The following is a 16105-nucleotide window of genomic DNA, read 5'->3' as shown; positions in this document are numbered from 1 at the left end:
TAGCCCTTAGAAGAACTCCAAACAGTAGCAGAATTAGGGTTCAGATTCTTTGCCAGCTAAATAGGTTATCATCCAGACACTACAAGCAATTTTATACTTCTGTATAATACATGGGTTATTTATATATGGTTTCTATATTAAAAATGCCCTGTTTTGCCTTCAAGTACAAATCTCAGTGTAAAAAGGTTTTAAAACAAGCAAGATTCAAATACATATTGAAGACATGTAAAATTCCACAGGGAACAGCAGAAAATAGTAAGAGCTCCATTAGGAACTAATCAACCAGTAAAATCAAAGAGGGCTTAATGGAACAACCTTTTTAACACTATACAGTTCTGCTGCCAACACACACAGCATGATCAAAGCTTTTCAAAGGGGGAAAAAAAGCACCCTAAACAAATTCTAGCAAACTCCCAGATTAATTCTCCAAAGAGAGCACTCAATTACCATCAGGGGAGCTACAATTCCAACTACGCTAACAAATAGGAACCAACATCTCAGGCTATTTAAACACAGACTGTATCACTGTGTAGCAATCTCCACTTTAAAGAGAACACCAGCTCCCTGGGGGAAGAGATCATGGGTACTTCCATACCTAGAAAGCAGGGAGTACCCTAATCTAAAGAAACAACAGCTAGTTCTCCTCATTCCAGAACTTTTAGATTCTTTAGGAAATAGAAAGAAAATTAGTTTAGCAGCCTGTAAGAGATTCCCAAATTAAAGAGACAGATAGCAGAGATACAAATACTCAAACCAGCTCTGATTTAAAGATACCTTACTTTTATTCTCTAAGCAAAGAGAGACTGTATCAGCTGCCTCACCCCCCCCCCCCCCCAGTTTGATGTCTACGACCTCTGGGTCTCACGCGCAACAATACAGGAAAAAGTGAATTCTCACCTTTCTTCTCTCTGGCTATTTGTCGCACTCCTTCTCTGAACTCAGAAAGAACTTGTAGGTACGGCATCACTGTAGATTCGATCTGCAGGATAATTATTCCTACAGTTAGTTAGTCATCATTTAGATATAAAACACGTCCTTACCCGCTTCATATTTATGTGCTGTTGGATGGAACATGACCCTCAGGGCAGATCTGTATCAATAAAAATTGTCATTGCTCTAGTGATGTCAAAGGATAGATGATAATTTGCATTAGCTGTCAATTTTCCTTTTGTGCAGATGAAATCAACTTGTGAAGTTCTGTCTCTCCCCATTCCTTTTTTGTCTCCTTTCAGTCACAGATACATCAGTTCCACAGGGTAGTACTATAGTCCAGATAACTATAATGCAGTATAGGCATACAAACAGCACCAAGATGAATTTGCCCCTTCATGTTCTGTGTTGTCCTACTTAGGTCAAACTGCTTGTCAGAAATAATACCGAGTGAAACTGATATTAGGACTTATTTTCATTAGAATATAGATCTGTTCCTTAAATGTTATCTTATGCTAATTGTATTTATTTCCAATACAGTGCAGTTGTCTGTATTCCTCACACAACTCTCTCCCCCACAAAAACTGGGGAGAGATTGCTGTTGAATTATTCCAGGTGTAAGTAAATGCTGGTCATGAAAGCTCAAAGAAAAAGTCCTGAGAATCCTGCTCTCAATGGTAGCGAATAGTGACAGAAAACAGTTAATGAACAGCAGTGAACAATTACAAAAACAACTACACATCAGTGCTGTCTACCAACACTTCTCTAGAATCCCAGGAGGAGAAGCCAGGCACCCAGGGGACTGCTTAAATTAAAAGTTTCGTTACTTTGGAGGGTGGGGAAGAAAGGAAAAAAAAAAAAAAAAGCACGCTTTTGTTTCCCCTACAGTTTCCATGTGTCTTTCCCATCTGTTAAATCTCTATGATAAATTTCTGTGCAATTAACAGACAAGATAGTTTGTTATGCTCTAAAAGTGCCCATAAGAAAGGAGCTGAAGGGCTCCATTAAAACTTTTCGTAAATGTGAATACTATGCAATCAGCTTCATAACTGGAACCTGTGCTGACACATTTGGCAGAAAGAACAGAATATGGTAAGTGAGCAACAGCCACATCTCCACTACCCCCTCTACACTGAAAATAGCTCAACATGCAAATGAAGTGGCATCAGGAAATCATGCACTATCACTACTTTATCAGACATTTCAAGATGAAAGATTTTTATTTCCAGAATAACTAACCTGACAGCAATGCTTAATTCATTTGCAAAATGAGACTATGGAACCTGAGTTTTTCTGACTTCAAATCTCTTCTATTCCCTTTCAAGTGAATTACTGAGCCATGGTAATTAAGCTAGTTGTTCTTTCAGAGCTTTTGGAGAGGATTATGCCTTTTTTGGAGATAATGACTCTGTTGGTTCCTTCATCTCCAATTTGGAGAAAGAAACAATAGGCCTGATACACAGCCTTCTGTAATTAATGAGAAGTTTTCCTGTCTTGAAGGTTCACCCGGTAATTTTTGCTAGGAAAAACAAGTATCTGCATGGAAGATTGAAAGTGAGTATAATATTTAATGGAACAGCCAAAACATTTGTCATATTATGCATCTTTATATTATAATCCTTAAAACCAGTAATGTCTTAGGTGACAAAACCAGAAGTTTCTTCCTGTGAAGAAGCCTGTGTGTAACAGGTATTAGCACAGGATTCTTTCTGCACAAGATTCTTTTAACTCTAGTACCCTTGGCAACGTTACTTTAAAGGAGTGAAAAGGCTTAGCTTCTTGTTCCAAGCTATTGCCAATCCTTCCATAAAGCATATCTGTTGATAAAATCTGCCCGAATGAAGTGCTAAATATGACTTTAATAATTTTCCCTAAAAAAGTAAATATTACAGTGCTGCCTTTCCTCTGAAATTCAAAATTCTGAGCTAAGTTAAAATTCACTATCGATGAGTTTTGGTATGGAATACTGAGCGTCTTCCTTATTATCCTTGTTATATCATTACTGGAGATTTCCACAGCACAGTAATGTAAGTATTTGCACGGGCAATTATCAGATGAGTGTTCACTCACATTCTTCAACCACAAACAAGCTTTCATAGAATCACAGAATGGTAGGGGTTGGAAGGGACCTCTGGAGATCATCTAGTCCAACCCCTCTGCCAGAGCAGGGTCACCTAGAGCAGGCTGCACAGGAATGCGTCCAGGTGGGTTTTCAGTGTCTCCAGAGTTGGAGATTCACCACCACTCTGGGCAGCCTGTTCCAGTGCTCTGCCACCCTCAAAGTAAAGAATTTCCTCCTCATGTTTAGGTGGAACTTCCTATGCTCAAGTTTGTGCCCATTACCTCTTGTCCTGCCCCGGGCACCACTGAAAAGAGCCTCGCCCCATCCTCCTGACACCATCCTTTAAGTATTTATAAGTGTTGATAAGATCCCCCCCTCAGCTGTCTTTTTTCCAGACTGAAGAGACCCAAATCCCTCAGCCTTTCTTCATAAGAGAGGTGTTCGAGTGCCCTAATCATCTTGGTAGCCCTGTGCTGCACCCTCTCCAGCAGTTCCCTGTCCCTCTTGAACCAGGGAGCCCAGAACTGGACACAGTACTCCAGGTGCGGCCTCACCAAGGCAGAGTAGAGGGGGAGGATGACCTCCCTCGACCTGCTGGCCACACTCTTCTTGATGCACCCCAGGATGTCATTGGCCTTTTTGGCCACAAGGGCACATTGCTGGCTCATGGTCATCCTGTTGTCCACCAGGACTCCCAGGTCTCCTTCCACTGAGCTGCTCTCCAGCAGGTCAGCCTCCAACCTGTACTGGTGCATGGGGTTATTCCTCCCCAGGTGCAGCACCCTACACTTGCCCTTATTGAATTTCATAAGATTCCTTTTTGCCCAGATCTCCAGCCTGTCCAGGTCTCTCTGGATGGCAGCACAGCCTTCCGGTGTGTCAGTCACCCCTCTCAGCTTTGTGTCATCAGCGAACTTGCTGAGGGTGCACTCTACCCCCTCGTCCAAGTCATTGAAGAATATATTGAAGAGGACTTTCCTCTTCCTTTGATGAATAAAAAGTTTAGCTTTTTTGTTACACCAACAATGTTTTAATTATTCTTTCTAAGGAGGAACAGAAAACCATATGGTCACACCTTGGAATGCTGAAAAATACTGGAAAAATGGCAGTGATTTGTCCACGTCAATTTTTTCACATGAACAAAAAGAGCAAAATTGATAGCTTTCACATGGCGTTATTTCTCCTGTCTGCACCAGGAAACATTACTATTATTACAGGGCCCATCAGCACTTTCATCAGTATCTCCCAAGTATTTCAACAAAAATTCTGCATCACAGCAGAACTGCTGGATGACCAAAGCAAAACAGCCTTCAAAAGCCAGATAAAACCTGTGGCTACAAATGAGATCAGAAAAGAAGATTGAAAGACGGATAAAACTCCAGCTGCCTCCAGGCTGGTTTTTGGTGTACCACAAGGAAATTTAATCAGTATAATTATATTTTTGAAACTACTTAACATACAAATACTTGTAATGAGTCTTTAGACTGTAGCACGTGCTGTTTGTAGTTAACATGTGGTTTCTTAAACAGACTCATCATTCAGAAGACAAGACAATTGTTTTTCTGGTTGCTATACAATTTGTCTGTCATTAAGTCAAACAGACCTATAAAAAAACCCAACTCTCATAAATGAGAAATCCTGCTTCCTAAGCCAATTAATTACTTCAGATTCAAATGTTAAAAGCAGAAAGAATGCAAGTCAGCTACACATCAGTAATGTAATCACTTTATCTAACCTAAGCTTTCAAAAGACACACAGTAATTTTGTATAATATACTTTGTCCTTCACTTACATTTATGTTTTGACTATTCCCTCCAACAGGAAAACCAATTGCGTCATCACTTTCTATGGCACCAAAAATCTGGTCAAGGGAAAAAAAAAGAAAAAAAGAAAAGATTGTATACATCAAGCCACAGGTATGTGAAAACTAAGCAAAATCACATGTACTAGGGTTTTGAAGCCACGTACTTCTCATTTAACTCTCAATTCACTACTCTAATAAGAAGATGTTTTGGTTTTTAATTGATAAAGCATACTAAACATTGGCTTTCAGATTTAGCTTTAAAGCTGTCTGTTCTGGTTTCAGCTGGGATAGAGTTGATTTTTTTTTTCCTAGTAGCCGCTGTGTTTTGGATTTAGTATGAGAATAATTTGAAAACACATACTGGTTTAGTTGTTGCTAAGTAATGTTATAAGTAAGTCAAGGACTTTTTCAGCTTCCCATAGAAATTGAGAGGGAGCACAGACAGGACAAGCTGGCCAAAGGAATATTCCATACCACAGACGTTACACTCAGTGTATAAATGGGGACTGGCCGGGGGAAGGGATCTGCGATCACTGCTTGGGACAGGCTGGGCTGGGATCATCGGGTGATGAGAGAAACTTGTGTTGTATCACTTTATTTTATATATTCTTTTACCATTATTATTATTATTATTGTTATTTTCCTCTTCTGTTACGGTTCTATTAAAGCATCTTTATCTCAACCCAGGAGGTTTTTTTTCCCCTACTCTACTTGGGGGGAGAAGCGTGCGAGTGGCTACGTGGTCCTAGTTGCTGGCTGGAGTTCAACTATGACACTGGCAGATTTGATGTTCTGACTTCCTATTTTTTCTACTGTCTAATTTTCCTTGCATGTATTAGGGGCTCTCCACTATTCAACAAAACATTAGCTGAAATTATAATGTGCACACACTGCAATTTGGGGTTGTTTTGGTTGGGGTGCGTGTGGAAGATCTCTAGTTTCCTATGGGATTTAAACAAAGACGGTACAGATCCCTACATACTTCAAAAATACAACAGTTATAATTGCACAGTGCAATAGCAACGTTACGACTTGCTATTACATACCTTTAGCATTTGAGTGAGATAGGAACTGATGTTTTCTAAAAGAAGTCTGTTTGGCATTTGTCTGGAAGATTTCTTTGCAGCAATATAGGAGTTACTCTGACTGACTAACGAACGCATTTCTTCTAAGACAGAGCGAGTGTCAATATTGTCACACAGTGCTTCATGAATTGCTGCCTTCTTGTCGTAAAAACTAAGAAGAAAAAAATGTTTTTTACTATTGATGTCAAAAGTACCTGCAACCTGCAACCTACTCTGAAGAACTTCTGTTAGAAGAGTAAGGGGACCTCAAATTGAGATAATCTTTTGTTGGTCATAGTTTATGTTTGAAGGAAAAACAGATGAGCAAGAAAAAGGCGTTATCATAATGCCGCTGTTTTGCTGCTATGGACAAAGGCAGGCAAGATAATGTAATTGACAACAACTATCCAAACAAATTGCATCTAACACTTTTTCAGCAACTGACCGTTTCATACCAGGTTTTAAAAGCAGTATAAATTGCTTATTTAGTACCTTCTTGTGCTTACTATTTATTTTTTTATACAGTACTGCTCTCCTATCCCTATGTACCAGCCATGTACTCTGTTTAGCATCTTTCCAGTGAGGAGCACCAGTTTGGAAGTTAACTTACCACAAAGTGAAGCGTTATGAAGCTGTTACAAGCAAATACAAGGAATAAATTCATATAAACCTTTGTAATGTTCATGAATAGGCATAATAAGTAATACAGTATATTAAGTAACATTTAATTATGGAAGGGGTACTATTGTTTCAAACAACATACTTTTTCCAGAGAAAAGAGAATGAGAAGCTGTAGGGAAAGGAGACAAAAACAAATACCCACGAAGCATATCTTTTGTTCCTCCCACTCCTTTGTCCCTTCCCTTCGACCTATTACTTACTATCTTCCCCCTTTTTAAAAAAAAAGGGTTATTTCTACCAACCCCAAGTTGAGAATGAAATTTTCAGACGACAGCACTAAACAGAACCATCTACACTTAGTCCTTCAATACGCAACATCTCTGTCCACAACAGTGAATGGAACTAGGAACAATACTGCAACATAAGATGCTTCTATTTTAAATTTCACTCATAATAGTCATATAGGAAGCTGTTCACATTACAAACACTAATGTAGTTTTGTTATAAAAGTGAAAAACTGCAATATTGATATCACTGTCTCTCTCATGAATACATTTTCAAACACTGGCGCTCTGATCTTCTGTGCTTTTAGTCAGGTCATTCAATCTTTGCTTGTCTCAGTTTGCTCACTGCACTTTGAAATGTGTAAAATACTATTTTTCCAGTTGTAACCACCGTGAATTATCGGTCACTTCTCAGATACAAGGACAGCATTTCAAGTAGTGAAGAAAATGACAGCTGTCTAACAAAAAAGTTCTCTTTCCCTTCACAAACAGGGTGATGAGGCATGCCAGGTGTACTTAACATAAATGAAAGGGAAATTAATAATTTCATCTATGCTTCATAAAGCTGTTCCAAGATTAAATTCACTAGCTTGTATAGAGTTAGGGTACTCAGTGGGAATGCTACAGACTTATAAATATCACTATATGCATAGTCAGTCATTTTGCAAGGAAAAGAAAATTAAACATGTAGCTACACAATGGCTATTTGCAGAGAAGTAGGAATGCTCCAACTCACTTTTTGTTCAGCTCTGCTTCCTGATTTTCCCATTTCTGAAACTGGCCTGTCACATCAGTGGGAGCTCGAAGAATATCCTTCACATTTAAAAAGAACTCCTATAAAAGAAGAATATAGCTAAAAATCAGTTTAAATTAGACACAACCAAGATTTACAATGAAAAGGCATTATTTCTTTATTAGCGTCCTAAAGTTTATGGTTTCAATACTGTTTTAGCCAGGATCTACTGAATGTCTGTCAAAACAAAGAAACCCACACATTTTGCATAACTCCGTAAATCACAGTTGGACTGTAATTCAGTTCTATCTCTTGGCCCTGACACTGCATGATACGCTATGACACTCTAACACCAAGCTGCTCAAATACAATACCATTTTTAAAAAGTTCAGGCAAGAGTTCTTAGAGCAGATTTTTCAATGTGTTGCTAGCAATGGAAGCTAACGAATAAAAGCAGCTTTATAGTGAGGGCCTATTTTATGTGGGCATCCAGCTTGGTGAAAAGTAATTTTCACTTATTCTGTGGCACAAACCAAACATTTTACATAAAAAGCAGAATAGCTTCATCTGGAGAGACCGAGATCAACGATCTCAAAATGCTGTTCAGCCTCCTTGTGGGAAACATGGGTTTAAATCACACCTCAAAACTAAGCAGAGAAAGGAACTGTGCCTGATCCCTCACATATGCCTGCAAGGCATAGAGACAAATGCTCGATGTATGTGGTGAGGACACAAGGTAGGAACGATACTCCTTCTTCCCCTTTGGCTATATTTTTGTAAAGTCTGATCTGGTAGACAATGATACGTCAATGCCTGTTGGACTGAGTCCTATAAGCAAGCTGAACTGAGAAACTAACGTTGTGTGTAAGTACCAAGCTGCTCAGAGATGTCAAAAATTGGAGAGAGCACCCAGCTGCAGAGAAATGTAGCTGTCCGTGGAATTTACATTACTTGAATGTTCAATGGTAAACAAATACTGTGACATCCCACCTGATGAATTCAGAAGGCAAACTCAGTCTATGTATACAGCCTATGTATCCTTGGGTTCTATTCCTTGAAACACATATGAGAACACAAAGCTTAGAGAGGTGGAGGAGGAACGGAAAGCTTACTTACATTCATAAACTTCTCATACTGAATAGCTGACTCCATGGTATTATTTGAATAATCCAGTGTATCCTTCCAAGAGTGCATCAGGAAAGCCAACCGTAACTGCCGTGCTATTAGGAGTTTCAAAATAAACAATGAAAATAATTATAGTCTAAAGCATTTTTATGGCCTTCAACACTGTGTCTAAGAACATAATTTTTAATATTCTTACTATCAATACATCTGCCAAAAAAGCAAGAACACTATTATCCATACAGACAATACCAGCAAGGAAAAGAAGAACAAGGAAGCTGTTCTAAAGTTAGAGACGAAAAAAGACACCTGAATTTAGGCATTTTTGTAAACTCCATTATGTGCCTGAATAACAAAATTACCAGTCACCACTCAAATTACATTAAAAGCATTCAAATTCTAAAGTAATTTTTACCTGTATGTTTCTTCAATGCATCTTTTATAGTAATGAAATTCTTCAAAGATTTGGACATTTTGCAGCCAGCAATTGTTAAGTGGCCAGTATGCAGAAAATACCGAACCCAGTGATCGTTTTCAAAGTATGCCTGCAGCAAAAACAAAATACCCCAAAGACCCAACACTGTTTACATACATACCATGAAGTAGGATAATCTAAGAATAAAAACCTGTGAACAAAAAGTTATGCTTATACAAAACACACAAAGAGTTTTAAACATTAATTGATGTATTGTGTAAGTTGCAGTCAAAGCAAAGGATGCTGCTTTTTCACTGCAGAAACTGAAGGCCAGTTTATTCACCTCAGACTGTGCCAGTTCATTGTCATGGTGAGGAAATCGGAGATCAAACCCTCCTCCATGAATATCCATCGACTCTCCTAGAATGGATCCAGCCATCGCGGAACATTCAATGTGCCAACCTGGACGGCCCTGTTAAGAAAAAGACGTTACTTGGCTACTAGTTAATTGTCTTCCTCTCCTGCCTATGTATCATTGCCTCATTGGCCTACCCCTAAGCAGTTACACACCTGAGGAAATGAGATACAGTGTTACCAAGAAAAAAAAAGATTCTTGGTCTCAGCTTCATAACAGTATACTGTTGGATTTAAAGATCAAACACGGCATATACAACCGTGATGCTTTGATTATCCTGCTTATTATTCTTTTTAAAATTACATTAATTTTTTTGATCACAAGGGAAAAAAAAGGATATAGAAATTGCTGCAGATAAAGCCTGTAGATTAACAGAGGACAAATGACCAGTGGCAGCCATTGTGAGTCTGCATGCAGACTCCTGTTTAAAAAGTATCAAACAGACAGACTCATATACATTCCAAATTATTAAATGAACATAGCAACAGAATCTATCAATGAATACAAGATGCCCATAATCTACACATTATTAATATCAGGCGAGGCAAATTATTTGTGTAACATGCTATTTAATAAGGTGTAGAAGATCTAAATCCTGATTATAATGTCCTTACCTTTCCCCATGGAGAATCCCATGAGGGCTCTCCTGGCTTGGAGCATTTCCACAAAGCAAAGTCATTTGGAGAATGCTTCTCACTTAAGCGATCAGCTGAGATGCTTAGGTCACCTTTGAAAAGAGAAAACATAAATAAATACATTTTATTTAAACACCAGCATTATTGATTTTTGGCCTCACTGTACATCACATCAAGTGAATTAAAAAAGAAACAGATAAAAAAGCAAAACACTCAGCCCTCAAAATTCCTAATAATTAATCTTGATAATCCTTTGGGATTTTGATTAATGTTTAGTTGACAGGAAATCTGAAAACAAGTATCAGCTGCACTGCTTTCTAAGTTTTGACATGAGATTCATGTACATTCTCTCTGCAGGCACAATTCCAATATTGCAGTTACAGAAAAAGAAATATAGAAACAAAAAACCTTATACTCATAGACAAGTAAAACTGCAGAAATCAATTAACTCCAAAGTTAGAAGGATTCAAATTAAGACTAGGATTGTTTTAATCTGCACACACAACATGATCATAGAATATTTCTTCTACTCCTAATCTCAGTTGCTGCACAGAATGGCTGGTAGTTGTTCAATAGGTATGTTTACTGTTTTTTTACCATCACAGATGTGTTGTGCATTATTTGCTGTTAGTGCCTTATGATAATTTAGGTGGTACTCTCATTATAACATCTTTAAAACTCAGGGAATTTACCATTTCTGCAGTACTGTCCAGGACTAACAATACCACCTGCCACTTAAGAATCCAAGACAGATTAAAGACAAAATTGTCAAGGCTGAACTTATCAATAATTTTGATGTACAGGTTGAGATACCTGCAATCTCAATTGTTTAGAATAGCTAACATTATGCACTTTAAATACAAAAGTATTATGCTTTTATTTACATTAATTGCAACTTTCAAAGCTTAGCATTTCTGCTGCCTGTACATTATCTGCCAGGGTTATGACTGACAATCATCACAAATGAGTAAAAGCCATTAAGCTGACAAGAAATAACTTGACATATGCATACTCTTGGTTAGTGTCCTGGATTCAAATGGGACAGAGTTAATTTTCTTTCTAGCGGCTGCTGTGTTTCAGATTTGGTATGAAAGGAATGTGGATAATGCATATTGTTTTAGTTGTTGCCAGGTGATGTTTATATTATTCAAGGACTTTTTTCAGTTTCCCATAGAAGCCGAGAGGGAGCATAGACAGGACAGGGTGGCCAAAAGAATATTGCATACCATAGACGTCATGCTCAGTATGTAAATGGGGGTTGGCCAAGGGGCAGGAATCCACCATCACTGCTTGGGACAGGCTGAGCAACCGGTCATTTGGTGGTAAGAGTGACTTGTCATGTATTACTTTATCTTATATATTTTTTTACCATTATTATTATTACTACTATTTTCCTTTTCCATTATTGTTCTATTAAACTGCCTTTATCTCAGCCCACAAGGTTTGGGTTCTTCTCCCTTCCCCCTCTTTTTGTCCCTCTTCTCCCTAACCTTTTGGGGGGGAAGTGTAGAGTCGGGGGGGAGCATGGGGAGAAATGAGAGAGTGGCTTCGTGGTCCTAGCTGCTGGCTGGGGTTAAACCTCAACATTTAGTTACATTAATCACTCAGCATTGGTTCCTATTTGCAAAAGGACACAACAATTCAATAAGGGTGACTGGTTATGTGGTGCAAATGATACATTCTTGTCACTTACAAAGACAGTGGTTTAAGCTAGCACCTTTTATTTCACATACAAGATTTCAGTTTTAAGGGTTGAATTTAGAAAAAAAATAATAAATTATAAAATCATATCCATTTTAAACTGCATATCTCAGATATTGCTAGTTTCACCTAGTATGAGTGCCCTAATTTCACCCAGTATGAGTGTTATACAAAAAGCTTTTTATATTCTTCTGATAGACATTGCAGATGATTTGCTACTAAAACTGCACAAGCTTAGGAGCAGATAAGTAATGAGTCTAGTTTATTGAGCATTTGAAGCTACTCCTCTGCTATGGCTCGAGTCAAAAAAGTATATATTTGGATTTAGTTCAACACGAAAAGGTTTACAAAGTAGAAACAGTTCTCAGTATGAAATAGAAACCTAAATATTTGTCATGAAATAACCACAGACTGATGTGGAGAGCTTTCACCTGGCATGTGGAAGACCCAGCTTCAAGTCTTTGCTCCCTGTACTTGAACCAGATGAACAGCCAAATAACTGGGCCATAGCCAAATGACTGAGCTATTCATAATTCTGACCAAAAAACCACCCCAAACAAACAAACCAACCCCAAAACATCCTAGAATGAATAATGTCTCTTGGTATTTTCCAATTAAAAACTTTCAGGAAAGTGCTGGCTCAAGCTACAAAACTTTGGAAAAGAAATCTACTGGTAAAAGGAAGTGTATTAGGTAAACCATTCAAATCTGATAGTAACTTTGATCCAAACGTCAGTGACATCAATTGAAGAGACCAACGCATCATCAGTTTTTTCAGCAGCTTAAGCAAATGTTATTTCCCCTTTTTACCTTCACCCTCTTGAAGAGCTTTTTGGTCACCTACAGCTTCAGGAACCAATTTAGCATAGGAGTGTTTTTCACTACAATCAAACTTCATAGTATCAAAGTATACAGATCCATTGGACACATACCTGAAAAGATAAAGATCATTATTTAGCTAACCTTCTACAAGACTTAACTGAATTTTATCCCCAAAATCACTGTCTTAAACTCAAGTTCTCTAGTGAAACCACATACAGTATGGTACTGCTCAGTATTGTAAAGCTGACCTAGGTGAGACTAAGTTTTAAGGCCCTACCATAAAGACTTCAGACAAATCATTGAAAGTCATAATAAAATTAATCAAAGGGAAAACAACTGACATCTTTTGTTAAACTCTTAAGAAGTGAGATGTCAGATAACAGTCCCAAGAGATGAAATATCTACAATACTCCTGGTCCCTTTTAATATTTTGCAATAATATGACATGAATCACTTTGCTTCACAGCCCATTTTGTCCTCTTTCACTTTGTTAATTTGTCCTGCTACAGCCATAATAAGAAAAAACAAAATCTGACACAAAGGTATGTCCACAATAAAAGCTCTGACACAAATGTAAGTTTCAGGACCACCAGGAATGCTGATAATTTAGTGCAAACAATTTTGAACTGAAAACTTTCTTTTTTTAGAAAATTTTAAAATGTAGGTTTAAAGGAAGAACATATAAGAGAGATTACGGCAGTCTGAATCACAGGTTTGCTTCTTTTACCACGAAAATACATACTTGTCAAAAAATTGAGGCTATTAACAGAAAGAGAACTCAAAAATTTCACATGAAAATCTATCATGATACTTAATAACTTCTAGAGCATTAGCTTGATTTTCATAAATGTTAGACAATGTCAGAAAAACAGTTCATAATTACTTTTTTTTAACTTACTTTATTCACAACTGATTTCTAGCCATCTACTCGGGCATCCATTTTTGAAACGCCCCTTGCTGAAGGCCAGGAGTTAAATACAGTTCAAGTGAATGGGACTTTGGCTATTTATTTTAATGAACAAGGATTTCACCCTACAAATTTAATAATCTAACTTCTCTCTTTGTAAGACATCATAAGAAGTATAGTATAGCACGTTTTCATCAAGTGAGAAATAACAGGTCTTTTGCAAAGGAACCTGAAGTTTCGTTATTTGATGAAACACTACTTCTGGGAAAGACTACTATCACATATGAAAACAGAGAAAACAGTTCACAGTTAAGTGTTGAAAGCAATCATTCTAATTCTGATACGCTATAAGTACACAACAAAAGCATCCAGTAGCAAACTTACCCATAACCATTATCCACAATCTTTTTCACAAAATCTACAATTTCTGGCACATATTCACTAACCCGTGTTAAAACATCTGGAGGTAAAACCTATCAATAAAATATAGAATTTTATATATATTTACACACACACATATATAAATAAAAATATTTACACATATGCAAATATGGACTAAATATATATATTCTACATTGGTTAAAAATCGGCTCAAAAGCCAGTGACGGTAGAATCTAAGACTCCTGATCTGAAACAATGTGCTGTGGCCATTTTATCCTGAGACTTTAAGGCAACATTAACAACAAACTACTTCAGGAGATGTCATCTCTTTCATTTATTGCACTTCTGACAGAACAGGCAATAAGTCCCTCCGATTTGCAGGTAAATAAATAAACCTCCACTGATCTGAACCACTGCAGATGACATGGCATTTCATGTGTAACAGACAAATCTGTCCTTGGTTGTCATCATCACATAATTTCCTAGTGGCTGAAGACTGGTAAGTAGTCAGTCTAACCGCTAAGGTTGGCAGGGCTCTCGCGCAGCTAACAGACTCTATCTCAAATTTCTGGATCACTTTATGATTACAAGCTGATATTACACCAAGGGGAAGGGATGGGGCGCACACATCAAACTTGATCACCAGTTAACTGGCTCTGGTAACACGCACAATGGGTTTAACATCGCTGGGATGGAAACAGAACAGGTGCTAATTTAACAGATACCTGTTCCCATTAAAGAAAATATCAATAAGGTTGAAATATAAGGGTTTTGAAAGCTATTAAGGAGCTAAATTGTGTTCTGGGTATTATGAGCCATGGCACGTACACTTTTAGAACAAAAAACAGTTTGTTTACTTACATTGAGTGCTTCCATATCTTTATGAAACTCCCCTTCCCAGAATTTGGGGAGCTTTGAGAATATGGAATTGTCAGTCACCTGACTGCCAAATTTTGTGTCCAACCAGTCAGACAGCAAATCTTTGGCTTCGTCCAACAGTGTCTATAAAACAATAATGGTAAGTGCAACTGATCAAAAACTTGCCCTGTTTAAACTCTGCACAAAGATCTTATGCTGAACAGCAAAGTTTGCTTGAGGAAAAAGACACTTGGCTATGAATACAGAGTAATCTGTGCTACCAAATTTTTTATCATATTGCTCTTCATAAATATGGATGAAACAAACAGAGGAAGGAAGATAAACTGATAAATGATATCTGTTTTGATATCAATCACTTAAATAGGCACGTGGAATTTACGCTGTAAACACCAGATGGGACCTGCAGTTATATCACATCATCTGGCCCTCCCATTACTACTGGATAATCCTAACAGAAGCCTTACTGGGCACATTGCTAAAAGGTGTTTGAAAGACTAATTTGAACATCAGCAAAGATACATTTCAGTCTTATATCAAAAGATGACTTTTTTTTTTTTTAGAATAGGATATAGCCCATAAGGTGTGATTGCTTAGATTTTAGTTATTTTTAAAATTGTGTTAGGTCAGTATACACTTTTATAAAGGCGCTTGATATTAGAATAGCTGGACTTTTTTTTAAAAAAGAAAATTAAGAGCGAGAGTCTTCTCAAGAATGGAGCACATACCCTGTGCTTCTTACAGTAATTATCACACATAATCTGAAAGCAAGAAAAGATGAAAGTGGAAACCGATTATTAAAAGACAGTAGTTATACTGACTGACTTGGTTACTGGGACAGTACCAAAGCCCAGTAAAGTCAACAGAACTATTGTCATTAAATGTAATGGTCTTTGGATAAAAATTATCCTGAGCATAGTTTTTTGGGATGTATTTTCTTCTCTGATCAGAGACAGAAACACTTGTGTAGAAAACTGCCACTAGTTTTGGAATGTCATAAATGCATGTTCAGTAATTTATACCGAAACTAATTCATCAAGACAAAAACATCACAGAGAAAGTCTAAATATATGCAAGAGAAAAATCACCATTGGAAAGGTAAAAATAACTGAGTAATTATCACAGTGGGAGGGAAAAAAAAGTCACAGATAAAAACAGCATCCAAAAACTACATAGGCAAATTCAAGGGCCAAATTTCCTGTATTGAATGCAAAGTACCAAAAAGTCCTCAGGCCCACCATTCCTCTTCTTATGAGTTAAAATTTCCATAATGTTTCATGAATTACTACAAGCTAAATATTATTTTTAAAACTCCTCACAATTATAAGCCAAC

General features: G+C 37.4%; 1 protein-coding gene across 2 annotated transcripts in view; it reads right to left on the bottom strand.

Moving 5' to 3' along the window:
- Positions 1-16105, bottom strand: part of CARS1 (cysteinyl-tRNA synthetase 1) — a 37626-nt gene that overhangs the window by 9435 nt on the left and 12086 nt on the right. For both annotated transcript variants that reach the window (XM_054199277.1, XM_054199276.1), the window contains 11 exons: positions 14758-14898; positions 13900-13988; positions 12597-12718; positions 10065-10177; positions 9379-9507; positions 9036-9165; positions 8615-8718; positions 7502-7599; positions 5843-6032; positions 4785-4853; positions 898-979 (listed from right to left, as the gene is read on the bottom strand). In XM_054199277.1, the coding sequence (XP_054055252.1) occupies positions 898-979; positions 4785-4853; positions 5843-6032; positions 7502-7599; positions 8615-8718; positions 9036-9165; positions 9379-9507; positions 10065-10177; positions 12597-12718; positions 13900-13988; positions 14758-14898 (1267 nt within the window). The remainder of the gene's footprint in view (positions 1-897; positions 980-4784; positions 4854-5842; positions 6033-7501; positions 7600-8614; positions 8719-9035; positions 9166-9378; positions 9508-10064; positions 10178-12596; positions 12719-13899; positions 13989-14757; positions 14899-16105) is intronic.

This window comes from Rissa tridactyla, chromosome 4 (genome assembly GCF_028500815.1).
Source record: "Rissa tridactyla isolate bRisTri1 chromosome 4, bRisTri1.patW.cur.20221130, whole genome shotgun sequence".
NCBI lineage: Eukaryota > Metazoa > Chordata > Aves > Charadriiformes > Laridae > Rissa > Rissa tridactyla.
This window is presented reverse-complemented; position numbering and strand designations above follow the sequence as displayed.